The sequence below is a fragment of the Cottoperca gobio genome, chromosome 22 (assembly GCF_900634415.1).
Source record: "Cottoperca gobio chromosome 22, fCotGob3.1, whole genome shotgun sequence".
NCBI lineage: Eukaryota > Metazoa > Chordata > Actinopteri > Perciformes > Bovichtidae > Cottoperca > Cottoperca gobio.
In genome coordinates, this window is record NC_041376.1 from 9,345,731 (window position 1) to 9,364,564 (window position 18,834).

The 18,834-nt window shown below is 45.0% G+C and overlaps 2 protein-coding genes across 4 annotated transcripts; one reads left to right on the forward strand and one right to left on the reverse strand.

The window, feature by feature from the left end:
- Positions 1-357: 357 nt before the first annotated feature.
- On the forward strand, positions 358-2,725 carry id2a (inhibitor of DNA binding 2a). The gene is made up of 3 exons (XM_029460366.1): positions 358-815; positions 1,108-1,168; positions 2,048-2,725. Exons 1-2 carry the CDS (start codon positions 462-464, stop codon positions 1,162-1,164), a joined length of 411 nt encoding a protein of 136 aa, XP_029316226.1. The 5' UTR covers positions 358-461; the 3' UTR covers positions 1,165-1,168; positions 2,048-2,725.
- Positions 2,726-4,094: 1,369 nt separating this feature from the next.
- Positions 4,095-15,856, reverse strand: kidins220a (kinase D-interacting substrate 220a). 3 transcript variants are annotated; one of them, XM_029460363.1, is made up of 9 exons: positions 15,675-15,856; positions 13,066-13,280; positions 12,396-12,512; positions 11,765-11,815; positions 8,670-8,786; positions 8,360-8,458; positions 7,316-7,534; positions 6,456-6,677; positions 4,095-5,659 (listed from the first exon to the last, which is right to left on the reverse strand). In XM_029460363.1, exons 1-9 carry the CDS (start codon positions 15,727-15,729, stop codon positions 4,742-4,744), a joined length of 2,013 nt encoding a protein of 670 aa, XP_029316223.1. In that variant the 5' UTR covers positions 15,730-15,856; the 3' UTR covers positions 4,095-4,741. The 3 variants fall into 3 exon arrangements, with proteins under 3 accessions (XP_029316223.1, XP_029316224.1, XP_029316225.1); XM_029460364.1 differs by lacking the exon at positions 11,765-11,815; XM_029460365.1 differs by lacking the exons at positions 11,765-11,815; positions 12,396-12,512.
- Between the last annotated feature and the right edge of the window lie 2,978 nt (positions 15,857-18,834).

Here is an 18,834-nt window from a genome sequence, read left to right on the forward strand (position 1 = left end):
TCTTCGTGACAAAACTTCAAGATCAAATTTAAATCGTGTGGATAAATGTATTGGCGCGTGCACACATCTTGGCCATAGTCAATTGACAGCCATGGGAATCATTCATTTTCTTGATCAGAAACAGGTAAGGGCTTAATTTTCCAAATTGCCCACCGGAGCTGCTGAAGCGCCCTCTGGGTTCCGCCTCCAACATGTGTTGCTACTGGTAACGCGGCAGAGAAGGGGAGGGGTTTGAGTATGACGAGCCAATAGCAGAGCTGAAAGATGTTGAGTGACACAGTGTTCTTGACCAATCAGCGTTTTTGACCCGCCTGTGTCGCATGCCCAACCTGCTGCCTATATAAACCACACTGACAGTTTGGTAATCCAGTCTGATCGCTGATCGTCTGGCAAAAACAGGACCTTAAAGAAGCAAGATATCGACACACACAAACCCTCTCGCCTAACTTAACACTGACACAATGAAAGCAATAAGCCCCGTGCGATCCTTCAGGAAAACCAACGCGAATTTATCGGAGCACTCCTTGGGAATCTCTCGGAGCAAGACCCCGGTGGATGACCCGCTCAGCCTGCTGTACAACATGAACGACTGCTACTCCAAGCTGAAGGAGCTGGTGCCCAGCATCCCCCAGAACAAGAACGTCAGCAAGATGGAAATCCTGCAGCATGTCATCGACTACATCCTGGACCTGCAGATCGCACTGGACTCCAGTGTCGCACTAACCAGCCTGCATCACCCTCCGCGGCCGGGGCAGGCTCCATCCAGGACCCCTCTGACCACCCTCAACACAGATATCAGCATCTTGTCATTACAGGTAAATAACACCGTAGCTAAACAGGATTCGTAATTGGGGAAACGATAGCCTGGTGTGTTGTGGGAGATGTGTAGTGGTTTTTTATTTGTGCGCATAGCCAGTGCGCCTTTGTAGCCTATGCGTAACTCGCACAAAATGGCTTGTTGGAAAAGAAAATGGCATGTTTTTTTTTCTTTTGTACATGTGATGAGGAAGAGATTCGACCTACATAACAGTGCTTGCAACGCCAGACACTTGCATCGGATGCCGCGTAAAGAAATAACATTTGGTTTGTTTGTTTGTTTGTTTTCAGTCCCCGGAGTTGCCATCAGAGCTGATGACAGATGACAGCCGGACTCTGCATCGTTAAAGCGGTAAGTAGGCTGTCCTCATGTCTGCTGCTGCATTCTGTCCAGGGCTTTGAGGCTCCGCTACAGCCTGTCTCCCAGTCTGGTGGAGCAGAATGGGCTAGAATTACCATTTGCCAATCCATTTGTTCCCTGCTAATGTGGTTGACGTCTCACGTTGCTGTAATGGTCCCAATATGTTTTGCATGAGAATGCGCTGCATCACTGGGGCGTCAGTTATGACAAGGTTGGCTTGACTTGACTCCAAATTTGATCATATATGATGTGTATATATATTTTTCAAATCATTGTAGCCATAGCTGAAACAAAAGATCAGATCCCGGGGCTCCTTCAGGACTGTAACGTGTCAGTAAGGTGACTCCGATTAATCGAATAATTCTGTGACTCATCTGCTGTGTCTTAAGACATTGTACTGGCACATATTTTGCATTGGAGTTTGGTGGAATGAAATGGAAGATATTCGCTCCAGGCTGCTTGGGTTACTGTATATAAGTAGCAGTCGTCAGGGTTGTATTATACCCTCTTGTGTCTATAATGAAGAGCATCTGCAACAGGAAAATAATGGCTGTTTGGATTACTGCTACTACGATGTCTGCACATAATTGGTACAAGAAGTGGGTAGGCGCCAGCTGAGCGGCAATTACGCTGATTCTTCCCCAGATTGTAGGCTGAAGTTGTGCGAAAAGTGTGTGTGTGTGCGTCCCCCCCCCTCCTTCCCTCTCTCTCTCGCTCTCTCTGTGTACATCTGGAGCGCAGGGTTTGCTTAGTATTGGGAGTGTTTGGTTAAATGTTAAAAACTGCGGCTTCCTCCCTGGCGCCAGTCTGTCCGGATCTCTGCCCTGTTTGCATTTTCTAAACACGCCTCTCTTTCTCAATCTTTTGCAGGTGTTTGGTCAAGACGCAAAAACACACAGGACCTGGGGAGCAGGACTCCCCCCCCCCCCCCCCCCACACACACCCAACCCCCCTCCCCTCCAACCTCTGTCCTCCAGGCCTGGATCTTTTTCTTTTTTTCTTCTGACGCTGAAATCAAGAGACTTTTGCTTATTATGGGACAATCTTATGTGATGTGTTTTCTGTTTGGACACTTCATTATTATTTAACTTAAGACTTTTTTATTTGTGGGTCCTTTCTGGAAATGGAAGGCGCGCTATATTCCCGACAGTGGGAGGAAAAACGAGATTATTGTCACAAGGATTATCCCCCCCCCCCCCACCCCTCACCCCTGTCCCTCTCCTTGTTGAAGTCTTCGCTTTTTTTGCGGAGGTAGGAACGTGAATAGAAAAAGACAACTTGGTTTAGTTACTGTAAAAAGTTTAGTCTTGTCTTGTCAGATTTGTTGGCACACGAAGGACTGGACGTTGTTTTAAAAAAAGAAAGAAAAAAAAAAAGTTAAAATGAAAGAATGAAACCTTGTGAACTCTTATCGGGAGTTTATCTTGTATAGTTGCAGAAATTTGAAACTTCTGCAAAAGTGTAACGTTGTACTTAATTATGCTGAAACTTTTTATAAAAGTAATGTAAATTGTACCTTTTTTATACAAAAATAAATCAAAAACGCAACTTGAACATGTTTCATTTGGGGGGGAGGGAGGGGGCTTGGTGTCAGTGGTTCAGAGGGCATCAAATCTGTGCGTAAAACCCGTTTCCCAGCTGTGCGTCGAGCTGACTTCCTAGAAGTATAAGGACATGGCATGGCTGTATGTAAAGTGAACATCTGACGCACTTCAAAAGCAGATCCCACAACAAAGTGTCCTTATCAGTGCTGCAGTATGTGACCTATAATAGTCTGAAACACAGCGTCAACATCCCCCCCCCCCCCCCCGAGGCAAACACGACCTGGAGGCACACACAGTTTATTCAAGGCGCAATGACTGCACTTTAACTTTCTCACATGCTATGTAAAGTAAATAGGATTTAATGGTAAAGCGTGACAGGCTGAGGCATTAACGCCCTGGGCTGTATGCTGATGTTTTAAAACAAAACTGGAAAATTATGGAAATTTTAACTTGAAGGTGAAACTGGGCCGATGATGCGTTACTGATTCCGAAAGTAATTCAACGTATTCCTTCATTACAGACGTAATTCCCCATCTTATTTAAAAACAGTAATGTCTCTGTGGCTGTGTTGCTTTTCTGTAACTCTTTTTAACTTTCCCTAATACACTAAGACGAAATAGCACTGGTGTTAAAGTTGCTGCTTGTTGCCAGTGAAAGATGAGCATGTATTATGAACAGAATGTACCACGCGATGGTGGGACGTACTGCTTGGATAATTCGGCTTCTAACAAATATTCTAGGGCGGGGGGGGAGGTGTTTTAAATGTCCCAAAATGTTATTATTCAGTGCTCACTGTACTGTAAAGGTGGTATCAAAGGCTTTGAAGGACTGTGGTAAGTAATGCTAATATAACCCTGTAGTGAAAACCCAACTGTCAATCATGTCCTTCCTAAACACTGCGTGGCTTCTCAAATATTTTCACACCACAGAGCTGCCAACTAAGTTATGGACCCCTATTTGATAATTGTACCCTAGGGACCACTTTATGGGATCTCTCTTGATTAAGTGCATAAACTGTAGAAACCCATTCTTTACATGATGTAACACTGAATCATAACTCATTTATATTTTAACTCTAAGATTGCTTTACAGTTAAAATACCAACAAAATCCTCCTGCAGGCCCACGTTTAGAGTCACTGACCTGAAGTTGTAACCCTCAGTGGTTTATAATAGACAGGCAGTGTCCGTGACACCAGCCTGCAGCACGTTTGTATGGAGAGTGCGCCATCTATCGGAGAACATAAATCCTGTCAGTGACGCCCTCTCCTTGCATGTCTCCCTCTCTTTTCTTCTAAACTGCATTAGGTAAAATCTCTACAAAACTGCTGATTTTCCTGCAAGAGAGAACAGAAAAAAGAAAACATAAGACTGATTTCAAGGGTCCACATAGCAACATGTTTATTGATTCACAGAACACAAACTTCTACTACACAGAAACTGGCAACAACACACAGACGGCACCACTGTCAACACGACCATCTATTTGAAATATTCTAACTATCACACACACACGGCACCGCACGTAACACACAAGTTATCAGTAACACAGATCTTTATTTTTCAGTCGTGACTACATTTCCTGAAAAACACACTTCTTTATCCGTAACATGACGACGTCCACAACATGCAACTCCTCACTAGAAACACTATTTCCATCACAGCACCACATTCACACATTATTCAAACAAATAATCCAAAACGCATGGGACGGTTAAAGCTATGCAAATTTGACCAGATTCAATTTTATTTTTGGTATTAATAACTTCCAGTTGTAGTTATAAATGCGTCTTAAGATAATTGTTTAAATTAAGGCGATTATCTTTTTTAAAAACCTAACCAGCCAATTAAAGCTTTTGAATGCACTACTATTGATTCACAGCATCGCTTGCTACCACTTTCCTTCCTGACTATAGGACACATCTAATTCTTTGGAACACGTCACAACACCAACAGTATAATAATGTACACCAACGACATCAACAAGTCTACGTGACCCTCGTCACAATAACAAGCAGCTTCTCAGAGGACGCTCTCTATCTCGTCTCCCAGGCTGATGGTGCGCAGGTTCTGGTTGTGGATGGCTGCAGTTGTGGTGTTGGCAGTGCTGCTGCTGCCGGGGGTGATGATGACAGCTGGCGAGACGTTGATGCTGGAGGAGGAGGTGGTGGACTCCGTGCCTGTGATGTTAGCCGGCTGCAGATGGCTGTAGTTGGTGTTGGTGGTGTCATTAGGGCTGTTTGCGTTGTTATTAAGGGTGCTGTTGCTGGTGGTGCAGTTGAGGTTGCTGACCTCGCTGGACGGCCACCCCTCATCTGGGCTGCTGGCCATGAGGCTGGCCTCGGACGGAGCCTCGGAGCAGATGGACATTCGGGCCACCGCTGCGTCCTGCAGGCCGCTCAGGCTGCTGGGGAGGAGGCCTCTCTTCTTCACCAGGCCCTCCAGCTCCAGTTCGATCAGACTGGGCTTCAGCGCATCTCTCTCTCCGTCGGCGTCTCCTTCAGCCTCTTCCAGAGAGCGGTCTGAGGAGCGGTCTGAGGAGCTGTCACTGGAACGCATCCCTGAGTCGGACGAGTCCTTCTTATCCATGAGGATTTCGCTGAGGAAGCCAGGCTTGGTGAGGAGCCCGGTGGGCTGGGAGCCGCAGTGGAAGGGCAGAGCACCAGCTCGAGCCTCTTTGTGGAGGAGCGGTGTGGTGTTGTCCGCTTCTTCTGGCCCGGAGTCTTCATCGTTCGGCAGCTTGTGGTACAAGGACCCGGCTCCCTTCTTCCTGGAGCCTGGAGTCCTGGACGATGTGCTGTGGTCCAGCTTCTCATCCTCTTCACTGATGGGGTCTAGGAGCTGGGCATCGGCCCCTGAGGGGAAGTCTGTGGCATCGATAGTCTTGGAGCCTCTCTTGGTGAAGGACTTGCGGCTGTCTTGGTCAGCTCCTTCCTTGGCCTGCAGAGAGGGTAGAGGATTCAATGAGAAGAACATGAATACACAGTATCTTGTGCTATTGGCCAAGAGGCCTATGAAGAGGGGATTCCTGTCTCTCCTGTATGTGCCAAGAGAAACAAAGACTATAAGCCAATAATTAAGAAACGCAAGAAGCAGCAATCTGCACTTTCCCAGCACAGACTTTTGCCGTTGCACAGGCAAGTGGAATACAATTTAAAACGCACGTTAAAGAGAGACATAACAAACGGGCTCAGAAACTACGTCGACACAAGTTAAAGGAGTTCTTCATTTGAACATTAATTACTCACCCAGTGTTACCTTGAACTCTTGGTTTTACCTCGCATGCCTCCACGGTGAACAAGGAATAAAAAAACTGAGAAAAGTCTTGATGAATTATAGTAAATTGAGTTCATTTAAATCATTTAAACATTAAGGTGTTAGCGTAAAAATGCACGTTTGGGACGTAGTGAGCCTACATCTGATTAAATAAAACTTGGATTATACTGCAAGAGTTGTGTGAGGGCTTGTAAACGGATGTTTTAATAACACGGCTCCCATTTGTGTCATTTCATTAAGACTTTTCTCCCTTTCTCCTTCTTTTATGCGAGAAAAACAAAAGTTTTCTTCAAGAATTCAAGGTAACACGGCGTGAGTAGGTGATATACAAAAGGTCATATTGTGGTATTCTTCTAATGACAACAGTTAATACACACGGTCATCTGAAAATCAGTATCAATATGTATGCTGTCAGTAATGAGATGAAAACTCAACAGTGTACTCGTGACTGTCCACCCACCCCTTTGTCCTCTGAGCTGGCAGCCTGGAGGAATTGTCCCGGGTGGGGCTGCACGGGCCTCTCTCCCCCAGCGCCGGACATCTCCACCTGGGCCATCTGAGAGATGTACTCTTTGTAGGCATCATGATACTCAGCCTGCTGCTTGTCTGTCAGCTTGCAGATGTCATTAGAGGATTCCTGAGAGTTGAGGCTCGACATGCTTGACGTGCGGAGATTTGCCACCTGAAAAGGACCATAAAAAGTTGGATTGGTGAGCACACATCGTCTTGAGTTTGTTGAAGAATATATTTATGTTGAAGTGAAGAGTGAGACTGCTGACTGTTTGCGAGCTGATAACCTGAATTTAGACCTGAATATAACAAATATAAAAATGTGGCAAAAGCTGCAGACGGAGTGGCGATGAAAGCTGTGGTGTGTTTTCAGTGTTAAGAAGATTTTAAATTTGAAAAAGATCCCAAAGTGAGATCAATAGCAGCAGCCAGCTGTCTGCGTGTGAGTGTTTGCTCATGTCTCAGATATTTAGCAAATTGGGAATAGGGAAGGTGGAAAAAAAAAAACAGGGGGCCCCTTGACACCTTTTGGTGTGCTGCAGAGTGTGTGTGTGTGTATTTTTAAATTTTGAAATTTTTAAGAGCACCATAAGCTTCCTCTGCTGTATTCTTTTCTCACTCAAAACCACATTAATGTGAAACCCAGTGAGGCTTGATGCAGAGGACTCGTGGCCATGTGACAGTTTGGGGTGTGTGTGAGACCTTGTGATTCCATTTGCGATTTGTGTTACGTGCGTGCACACAGTTCACGTCTGTCTGATGCTGAATCTGCTGGTACGTTTACACTGAGCCCCCGACAGGAAGACTGACCGGCCAGTGAGAGTTGTTGCTGTGTCTCGGAGGTTCCTCCAGCCCCGCTCCGCTGAGCTCTTCGAAGCTGAGGTTCAGGCTGAAGGCCGCCGCTTCATGCTGGGCCCCCCCCGAGCGTCTGCTGGGCTCCCCGTGGTGCACGCTGCTGCCCTGCTCGCTAGCAGCTCGGGACTCATCTTGTAGCAGAGCGTGGCTTTCAGCATGACGTTGCTCCATCACCTAGGAAGACATTATAAGTCACTATTTCAGATAAACACATCGAGTGACTTTTGTTTCAGGACACTGCGTCGATGGTAAACACGTTTTTTAAAGCATGACACGTACAAAACATGTTGGACATCAACGACAAAAACATGTGCTTGTGAGAGTGAGCTGTTGCTTAAGTAGAGCTATTCAGCCGTCCACTCCTCTCCGACAAAACCTCCCTTCATCCAGATATCTGTCAGCCATCTTGAACCAGATGTCTCTTCTGGCTGCGTCCTGGCAACACTGTAAGGCCACTGCACTTTCCAGCTGCTCCTACATGAGCTCTGCATTGGATCTCTGGTAAAACACAACCAATCCAGGGCTCTGGTTTGGTATTAGGAGCGCAGACAGACATCTGATGAAGTGGAGCCGGATACACGTGTAAGTGATTTCAGCCCCGGCTCAGCCGACTGGACTCCTGGCTGACTGACTAGCGGCCTTCTCGTAATACGGATTATAAAATCTCCATTCCAATGTCATATTACGAGATGCTGTCTTGCTTCTTTTTGGAATAAACAATGCGCTGACATATATCAACAGGAGGGACCTGGCAGGGCTGAGTGTTTGCAAAGTATCACAGAGTGAGGAGAATGTAAGTTGTTTTAAATCTATTTCAGGCCTTTAATAGAGAGAAATAGTAGTTAGTTATTTTCGTTGGTGGACTGATGCTTTCCTTATCATTTATGTCTACTGATGGGCCCCATTTCTTTTGATATGAAACAACAATATTATGGCAACAATATAAATCCAGGCTGTGAGGCAAGTAAAGACGCCCTCAGAAGAGAAATGTAGTCTCACCGTTCCCCTGAAGAGCTGCCAGTCGCCAAAGTTCATCTCCATCTCTTTCTTCAGCTCGTCCAGGTTGCACTGAGTCAGCACTCGACCATTTATATTAGCCTGCGATGAACATGGAAGAGACTTGACTGGTGTCCACTGATTGATTGACTTTATTAACATGTGCAACAATAACACAATCAAATAGGGACGCAGTGCAGAATTAACTGCATGAGGAAGAGAAGTGACACGAGTATGAAAAGAAAACATACAGCAAGTCTCTTTGAAAGCATCAGAAAATGGATCCAATTTGAAATGTTATTGACCGGCGCACCTTCTTGATGGTGGAGGAGTACTGAGGCAGCATGCCGGGGTCGATTCCATCCACCTGCCTGAGACGCTCACACACTGCATCTGTGTTCATGGAGCTAAGCAGGACCGCAGAAGAGGCCTACACACACACACACACACACAAAATAACAATATAAACAACTTTTTTTTCCCCAGAGTGTTGTTAAGGTCCTGAGTTTAGGTTAACCAGGGCAAACTAGCACACGCTGTTAGACCAACTCATCACTCCTAACACATTGATTAGGACAAAACGAGCAACCATTCCTGGCAAAGAGACGTGCAGGCCTGTTACTGTGAGGCACACAGAGGTGCAGAACCACGCAGTAACTCTCTCCATCAGTCACACAGTGTAAGTGTAAAACTAAACAAAGCTGCCAACCTTCAAATACACTACTACCTGCTCTTATTCTTTTTCTCTCAGTGTATATATAAGCATGTAAAGTGTGTGCACAACACTTAAGAGGATGGAGTCTGTAAGTCTGTGAGTTGCTGTTGGGCAGAGCCACACTGAAGCCGCAGAGCAGCTACGATGCTAAATGTGACTAATACCGGCGGCCTGTTGATGCTGTGGAGGGCCTCACAGGACAGCCAATAAGCCACCCTGGCTGGCACAGAAACTAAACAAACCTCATCCCCTTTCCTCTGGCTCTGCTTGTCTTGAACCCTTACTCTTCTTTACTCTTGTTCCTTCCTTCCTTCCTTCCTTCCTTCCTCTCACATTCTTTCCCTCTCAGCCTCCTATTCTCTTTTCATCACTCTGTTTCTCCCCCCCCCCCCCATCTCACTCCCTCGTCATCTCTGCTCTCTCTCTCTCTCTCTCTCGGCTATTAACACCATTAAGACGTGGCTTCAGACTAAGCCCCCCGGCTTTGTTTCTAGTTTCGAGGGAGAGAAGAGCAGAGCTTAGTCGGACTGCGAGTGCTTGTGTGACAAAAGAAAAACCCAAGCAGCTGATATAATACAGTACACAATAGTAGGTGCTACTTTCTGTAGTGGTGGGCAAGAGGATGAAGACTGGTACTCGGGGAGTTTTGCTACTGTTCGTGTTCGTGTTGAGGATTTACTCTAGAAGGAAGCTATGTTGGTGAATCTACTGAACTACTACAGGACGTGAAGTTGTGTTGGCTTCTAAGGGATGAGTCTTTAATATCTCTTTCTACAGCATGCTTGGTAGTACTGCACCAGTGTGTTAGGAATGAGGTGGAGATACATGGAAGATGGAGTAAAGGGGTTGGATGCGGAGATGAAATTAGCCATGAAACCGAAAGGTGTACCTGCTTTAATTTGTAAGGCAGCGACTTTAAATGCTTGATAAGGAGACAAAAAGAAGCAGACGGAGACATCGTCAGACAAAAGTACACGCAGACATTTAGAACATTGTGAAGCCGGGATTGTACCTATGAAGAAGGGAGGGAGGCAGAAAGACAGACCGACAAGCACACATGTTGAATTCATCATCAGGGGACAGGAGAGACATTGACAACAGAGCGGACACACATTTATCTGTCTCCCAGCAGGAGAGGAGACTTCTTTACAGTAGCCACACGCAGTCAGACTAGAGAAGAAGAGGCTATTGAAAAGGAGAATAATATCACAAGGAGATTTTGTTTTCACTGGAGTCAGCAGACTTTTGCAGACAGAAAGGATTGCTGGCGAGAGACAGAGACCTAGAGAAAGACCCAGAAAAGAAAATGAGACATCTCTCAGTCGGCGCAGAAAAAGCAGAAGTTTTAATTCAGGGAAGGCCTTGAATACGACTCCTCGTTTCAGACTGCGAAGCGTGTGTTCTAAGAACGTGAGCGAAAAGCGTAAATGTCTACGGGTGTATCTGCATGTGCGTGTTTTTGTGTGAACCCTCCCAGTGTGTGTGTGTGATAAGACTGTAATTACAGCTGGGCTGAGCTCAGGGCTGGGCAGAAGGACGGGGAAGAGGAAACAGAGCTCTGTGAGGGAGGAAGCGTCTTGGTAAGGAGATAAGCTCTACCAGCACTGGGCTCATTGTCAGTACGTGTGTACGTGTGTGTGTGTGTGTGTGTGTGTGTGTGTGTGTGTGTGTGTGTGTGTGTCTGTGTGTGTTGCCAGCCCCAACCGTTGCTCTGATGATAATCCAGGCAGCCTGAGGAATCCATACTCACACTTATATCAGCTAAGCAATTACACTGGGCTAGGCCCGCTTACATATCCAAAGAAATGAGCGAGTGTGCACACACGTCCACATTCACAGATTTGCACATCTGAACACTACACAAAGAGATCAAGTGTGAACCAAAAAAAAGGGATGAGATGGGCTAATGTACATGGAAAAGCTAGAATGGGATGAAACTGAGGAAATTTATACTTAGTAGGAAAGGAAACAAAAGCGTAAGGGAAGATATGAGGAACAGAAAAGGGTGTCATATTCCTTTTAAGACGGCAAGAAAGGTTTTAAGCAAAGGAGGAGGATTGAAGAAGCAATGTAAAAAGGCACAAAGATACAGACGAAGAACGAGAGGAACATTACAGAGTAATCTATATTTAAATCTTTCAAACAACTCCTTTAAATGCTTGCTGGCAGCGCCCTGATAAGTGGCTTTGTGGAGCAGAAATCTCCCGAGTAGTGTTATCATCAAATTGTTCTAATAGTGGCTGCTCTCTCGTAAAACGTGTGAATATCTGGGTGAAGAGATTCACTTCTCGTCAGTGCATGCATTGCTGAAGTGGGTTAACAACACTTTTATGTGCATTTGTAAGAGAATGGGAACAGCTACTGTGCCAACATCAGAGTGAACTTCATTCTGCATGTTATATTTACATATGCTGAAGCTTGTGACAAGAAACACCTCTCTTGATGGTTAGCGGGCGGTCATAGTCTCACAGGGTGCTGTTTTTAATGTACGCTTTCTCAAGCTAGTGCGACAGTCTATATTTGTTCTCTCGGCTTTTGTGAAAACCACAGCAACAAAAATAGTCAGTCAAACATATAGGCGTGCATTTTACGCATTCAACACAACAAATGAGGTTTGTCAACATGCAGATAATGGAAGGACTGGTTGCATATTTGCATATCCGTAGAGCTCCACAACTGTAACTACATGTTACCGTGGTAGGTTCAGAGGGAAGGCCTTCTCTGGCATCCTCTGCAATAACATCCTGACATTGGGAACAGAATGGAGACGAGGGTTGTACAGAGAGAAAGGCTGGTGAAGGTTGAGTTTATTATAACCCCTTCACTGCATTGCTCTGGGCTCACAAAGGGAGAGGATACCATCAGCGTTAGGAGCAGGGCAGTGTTTGGGCACAGGGGGGCAGGGAAAACAGGGTGATAATAAAATCATCAGGAGGTGAAATGGAAAGGTAAAACATATGACATCACACTGAAGGAAAGGGAGACAAGGGGAAGGAGGAAAGTGGTAGTTGAGAGAAGAGGAAGTGCTGTAGGTCGACACAATAGACCCAAAAGCATATTGAACATAGTATATTAATGTTATTAATGTTATTATATAATTAATAAAAATGAAACAAGATCTCTTTTCACTGGTACCGTTAGGAAACATTGAGTAACTGTTATAAAGAAAATCACCAGGATTGATTTTTTTGACACTTAAATCCTAGAAACAATGTTGTGGAATAATATAAAACACTAATACAACTAGCATATCTGCAGCTGTAATGATGCAGTGTGACATAGGAGGCACACGGCAGATGGATCTAGCACTACTTCTTTACTTACAAGTCCATTGGTGTTGTCCTTAAGTTGACCGGGATGTTTAATGGAGGGACGCGAGGATGAGGGGACATGGTGGGAGTAAGGCCGTGGCAGGTGATACACATGATGGGGGAAATAAGGCTATGAGGGAAAAGGAAGGAGTAAGGAGAGGAGGTAAAAAACAAAATTAATAAAATGAAAAAATCATATGAGGGAGGTCAGGCACGCATAAACAAAAAGGCTGTACGGAAAGATAATATTGCTAACTCTCTCTCTCTCTCAGGAAAGTGAGGTGCAGGTTAATTAAAAACCATGGTCATATGGTACATTCAAAGACCTGTTTACTGCACAATTTATTCAGGTGTATCTGCCAAGTGGGTCAGTGCAGTGCTACATTACGATAACGTGCAAATGCTGAGCAGCTAAATTCAGAAAGCAGCTTTTTAAGAACGGTGTGGTGGTTTGTGGTTGAGGGGATCAGCTGGTGTCACTCAGACTGCAGGAACTGTTCCTTCTGTCACTGTTAGATAGTGGTTAGTGATGCCAAATTGATTCACCTTCTTTATTTTTTAGATTATCAACAAGATAATTTTCTCACTTGGGCTTTTCTGCATTACTACCATTGACACCTGGTTGACTCTAAGTAGTAGGTAGAGGACAGATTATCTACACAGAAGTCCTTTTCCGGTCTCACCCGGTTGTAGAAGGGGTGCTGAGGGCCGGTCATCCCACTGAAGTAGGCACTGTGAGGCTGAGGAGGAGGCAGGGATCCGACGAAGGAGCCCGCCGGGGAGCACGCGGCGGAGTGCTGGCCATAACCTGACTGCGGACGGGGCACTGCTTCTTGCAGGGGCAGCGTGGGATAGGTCACTCCTCCAATGTGCATCTGCTCCCTGGCTGCACGCACATCTAAGAGAGGACAGAGCCGGGGGAGAGAAAAAAAAAAGAACAAGAGAGGGAGAGAGAAGGAAGTGTTTATCTGCGATGCTAATGATCATGTCTTGGCTATGACTATAAAGACCCTTCAGATCCACCCACGCATCAATAATTTAGCTTTATTTCATCAACTCAAGAGAGTTTAGACTGTTGTGAATCCACAGGGGAAAAAAACATATCAAACAATCGACGTACACGACAGAAAGATTCTTAAAGCGCTGTGGAGAATACAACAGGAACGTTGCTCCCGAACATGTTCCACTTATCTAAAATAGAAGACGATCAAAGGACTAAATGCTGGAGAGAAAACGAGCGCAGATGTTACGATTGCAACGAACTTCAACTGCGAATTCCATTCTCACTTTGATTTCTATTACTCCGTTTATTCACAAACCAGCAGGTGGGCTGATATTCTGTCTTTTCCAAATGATATGCCAGCCACGTGATGACTCTGGCACATGGAGGCCCTTGCTGTCCCTGACAAATAAATAAAGCCCATGTAAAACAAACAAAGCAGACCATGTGAACTCATAGTCACCAAGAACCTTTTATAAGTACTTTGCCACAATTGTTCTCACATAAATCAATTTGACTTCGAGAGGAGTCGAGTAGGCGCTGAGGAGAGGCAGCTTTGGTAAAAAGAAAACTCCCAAATTAAAGTTAAATAAGCCCAGAGACAGAACAGAGTGGCTATGTGTGGCTGGCAAGAACCAGAAAGAGAAGCAGGCACCAGAATGTCTCCTGGTTATACAAGTGGCTGCTGAATGACACACTGAGCGAGACCCAATCCAGCCTGCAAACACAATGGGGGCCTTATGATGTGAGTCAGGCTTATGGGTGGGTATCACTGACAGCACTGCCCACTGGCTGGCCACATGACACCGGGCACCAAGTATCGACTGGCCACGGGATGACTGGGTAGGAGACTTGGTCAGCTTCCGCTTCCCGGGAACACGTGTGGAGGTGAGAACACCCACGCACGCACACAAACACATGTTTCCTGGATACATATCAACACCTGAACCCTTTTAGGACAGGAGACCTGTGCTTACAGACTGGATGTCTGGTTGTAGAGCTTGGTCAGCTGCGCCCTTCATGACTCAACTTCAGCTCAATGGAACAGACTTTGTGTGTGTATGTGTTTTTCTGTGGTCTCATAACACTATGATGCAGCAGCTTCACACTCGACGTCAGTGACACTCCCGTACGGGCTCAATGGCCGCTGACGCACGGTAGCAAAAGTACAGCGCCGCTCTGGCTCACAGTTTAATACCGATGCACTATTACGTCACTATAACGGCAAACTGTGAAACTTGGTGCAGCAGTGCAGGCAGATTGGTGACAGCGATTGAAAATATTGTCCTGATCTCACAGTGCTGTAGTGGAAACCTGCTCGACATTTGATTGTTTGGAAATGAGAAGCAGGCTATGGGCTTCTAAGAGCCCCTGCAGTGGGCGATTTTAGAGCAGACCCTTCTGCAATGTTATGAGTAATGTCACTGCCAAATGAGCTGGCACTACATTCAACACATCACATAGAGGACAATTCTCTGTTTCTCCGTGCTATTGTATACTCAACACTTTTGTGTACTTCAGACAAACTGTACAAGTAACCTCGTTCTCGCTGACACACACACACACACACAAACAAACACACATATGCACACTCCTTGTCATTGTGACAAATTAAAAGCGTGAGAACAATGTCATCTTGAGCTAACCCAAAGAAACTTGGAGAAAATAATTGAGTTCTTTACTCAAACGTATCTATCTGTTTTCACCGCATGCTAAGATTTGTATTAAGTGCGACAATTACGTAAATACATTCAGTTTTTCAGAAGAATGGCATGCTTCAGTTTTGAACAGCAGCTGTCTCAATGGGCCCCTCTTGATTTACATGTGAAGCGGGTGTGTTACAGATTATAAGCTTAACAATTATATGCTCATTAGACTAAGTAAAGGTCAATCTGAAAGGATAAATGAAAAGTAAAGCTAATTGTAAATAGAAATGGCTTTAATAAGATAAATCACTGGTTTCATTAGTGTACAAATGATGTCAATCATGTGGCTTTTATGACACAAGGTCTTAACTCGAGGTCCAACTTATTTGTTGTTTCTGAGGCTTTAAACCAGATTTCTGTTGAAAAGAAAAGAAAACACATTTTGACATGTTAGACAACACTCTCCAGCAACATCAAAGCACCAAATGAGGGAATATGTTTTGGAATAGAGTGAAATCTATGCCAAGGTGCACTGTAGCTGCTCTGGCGGCACATGGAGGCCCAACACCTTACTAAGACATTTTATGCTGGTTTTTCCTTAAGATTATAATTCACCCATCTGTACAAATACTGAGTGTGTACGAACCTGCTATGATCTCCCTGAGTTTGGGGTCCAGGTTGACGGTGCAAGGCAGGAACATCTCCACATCTCTGGCAGCGAGTACGGGCGTCCTGGAGGACAGGAAGACCTCGAAGCTACGGATGTCTCCATCGATCTCCAGCAGCGGTTCCACGTCCTTAGTGGTGGGGATGTTCTTGGAGATTCTTCAGAGAAAAAAACAAAAGAGAAGGTTTTTTTAGCAGGGTTTATGTAGGGATGCTTCCCTAGATACGCTCAAAATAAAGAATATTTAGAAATATTCATCTTGACTTGAACATGGCTTCTTGGTTGTTGGAACTTAGGATCTTCAAAACTCAGTATAAATTGGAGATAACGGAAGAAAACAAGTTGCTCTACTGTGGGAAACCATACAGTATTATTGGCAGGTGACACAAATATGTCAAATTGTCAGTTTACACTTAATTCTGACTGCTAGCTCAAAAAACATCACAGTGACAAAAAAAGAAAAGAGGAAATAGCAAGCAGTACTGGTATGATTGAAGAGATATGCAATGGTCATCATCATCATGAGAGCAGAGAGATAACTGGATTTAGAGAAGGCAAGATAGTGAAAGGGGGGATGTTTGAGGACAGATAGAGTGAGGGATGTTATCTTTTCTCAGCAGAGGAGGAAACCTGAGAAGATGACAATCAGGGTAATTTAGCAAGCAGCAGACGGAAGCGCGTCATGATGCGCTGCTACAGTTAACATGTTTGTTGTCACAGACTCGAAGTAAACACCGTGTTTGGAGATTGTTCCATTACTGTGTGATATAGCTTTTCCTTTTCCAAACTGCAGAAAAACAACAACATTGTATTATATCAAGAATGTCAGATTAAAACCATTTTTAAACTGCACAAACTCTGGCAGCATAGAAGATAAACTGAATCTTAAACCAGTAGTTTAAAGGTGGCAACAGCATGTCTGAAAGGATGAATACTGAACATAAGGGAATTAGTACCTTCCACCTGCCAAATGCAGGGTAAATGTTGGCTGTGGCAGGTAAAAATGTCATGTCACCTGCCACCATTGCAGGTTTCCTTGTATTAGGAAATATTGTTTTTATAAAGCAATTCCTAAATTAAAAATATTCAGGGATTAAGGTTACATGATATATTCCATATTTCTACTGTCTGGAACCACTAAGTCAGTGTTTACAATTCTGAAGCACTCTACGTAGATTTCAGAAGTGGCAGACAAAAAAGAAATTGAGTGGCTGGAAGAAAAAGTACATTTTTAGACCCTGCTGAACATGAATACTGATGTTGTGGTGGGAAATCCAATTTCAGCTGCACAAGGTTAAAAAAGATATCAGTTTGATCAAGGACGATGTAACATGTGGCCGAGGCTACAAGGAAAGCAAACAAAAACAACCCAGAGCAATCATTACATCTCGTTAATCCCATCATTCAGACATGAAAAAATGAAACTCGGAGTGACTTATGACACCGGCCATTCATCACCAGAATGTGCCGTTCTTATCAGATGAATAGGGAGACTCCAGCGGGGAGCCGACATTTTTCTCATCTCTGCCTCCATTTCTCATCTGAAGCTTTCATCATTTTCTCAGAGGATACTTTTCTCTCCCTGCATCCTACTTAACCTTCCCTCCTTCCAGTTCAACCCCAAATCACCCTCCTCCTCATACATCACACAGTGTGCTGGTGTGCTGGTATGCTCTGCAGAAAACATGGCCTGATTAGTTGGGTTTTTCCCTGGGCCTGATGTTTTTGATGGCGAGCACACAGTTTGGACTTTCTGTGACTTGATTAGATGATTAGTACCATCGCTGCAGCACGCTAGCTAAGTCGGTGTGAGGTCAGCATCTGGCGAGGGTTCAACACAGCACACGGTTAGCAAATAACTGCAAACAATCAGATAAACTAATCCAGTTAAAGTGGCCGAAGTGTTTTCCATCTGCCCAATCCAGTGAGGCTCTCATACCTCAGTGATGGTAGACAAAACACAAATGCACTCATTTCCATTTTAGGCTTAATGGCGGATATACCTATCCAGGCTGCTTACAGTGAGCGAACAGGTAGGGGTCCAGTCGTCTGTTCAAGGACATTTTGACGGGACAGATGGTTGGTGATGGACACATCTGCTGTTGCAGGGCTCGAACCTGTGACCTTGTGGTTACAGGATGTCGCTAACCAAATGTACAAGTCTGGCAAGAAATACAGAGATGGGGGTGTTCTAGAAAGGCATTTTGATAGGTTAAGAAATATAAGAACAAGAAGTACAATCTAAATTATTGACAACCTTCCTCCAGCATCTACTTGAATCAGATAAAGCCCTGCACCCCCAAACACCCCCTGGTCAAGTTAACCTCTCGTATGGCTGCTGCATAATTCCCTCAAATGTCCCCTCATACTGTATGCAAAGTATTAACATTACTGCTGACCTCCCTTTACTTCCTGTCCTTCTCTTTTTGAGAACACACATCTTTTGAACCTCTGCTCCAATCATACATCTCTCCCCGACCCTATTCAATCCTCCTGCAGAGTTTCACTTCTTAGCAGAACAGCCCAGGTGGGTCACCCCCAACCCCACCCAACTGCCAGTACAGACACACATGGACTGAAAGAAGAGAGAATAGGCTGTGAGCAAGGAGGACACGGAGGCACAGCTGGGCTCCAGTGGACAAAGCTCTCTTAGTCTTTCTTCCAATAGAATCTTTACCAAGACCCAGGAGGTCAAGGAAGCTCCATGTTGGCACACAGATGATCCCCCCCCCCCCCCGCTCATTTGACCTCTGCTGGGGTGCATGAGTGGGTCTCTGAAGGCACAGATGTTACCTGCATACGCACACACGTAAGCAGTAACTAGTGAACGACACCAGCGGTGATTCAAACAACAAAGACAAAAAAACAATTGTGTAATGTCCACCGCATACACCTGGGCAGGGACGATGAGGAAATTCGAATGCACAGATAAAGGGGGGAGTGTGTGTTTGTGTGCGCATGTGAAAACACATGTACAAACACATGTACAGTATGTGTGGGTGTTTGGTTCCTTTTCCCATGAACTGTATTAACCCGTATAGACTGAGAGAAGCCTGTGCTTTTTCCCCATTTCCAGCTGGCTTACTGCTGTTTATTTGTGGGTCTGTAGACACAGACCAACAGGAGCCAGTGACTCACA

What these genes read in the sequence shown, in the direction of transcription:
- id2a (XM_029460366.1), top strand. Translation starts at nt 462, where the DNA reads ATGAAAGCAATAAGCCCCGTGCGATCCTTCAGGAAAACCAACGCGAAT. An exon ending in TCAGCATCTTGTCATTACAG is followed by an intron (nt 816 to 1,107) that starts GTAAATAACACC and finishes GTTTGTTTTCAG; the next exon opens with TCCCCGGAGTTGCCATCAGA.
- kidins220a (XM_029460363.1), bottom strand. Translation starts at nt 15,729, where the DNA reads ATGTTCCTGCCTTGCACCGTCAACCTGGACCCCAAACTCAGGGAGATC. An exon ending in AGGACAACACCAATGGACTT is followed by an intron (nt 11,816 to 12,395) that starts GTAAGTAAAGAA and finishes TCCCAATGTCAG; the next exon opens with GATGTTATTGCAGAGGATGC. An exon ending in TTCCCTCTGAACCTACCACG is followed by an intron (nt 8,787 to 11,764) that starts GTAACATGTAGT and finishes GTGTGTGTGTAG; the next exon opens with GCCTCTTCTGCGGTCCTGCT.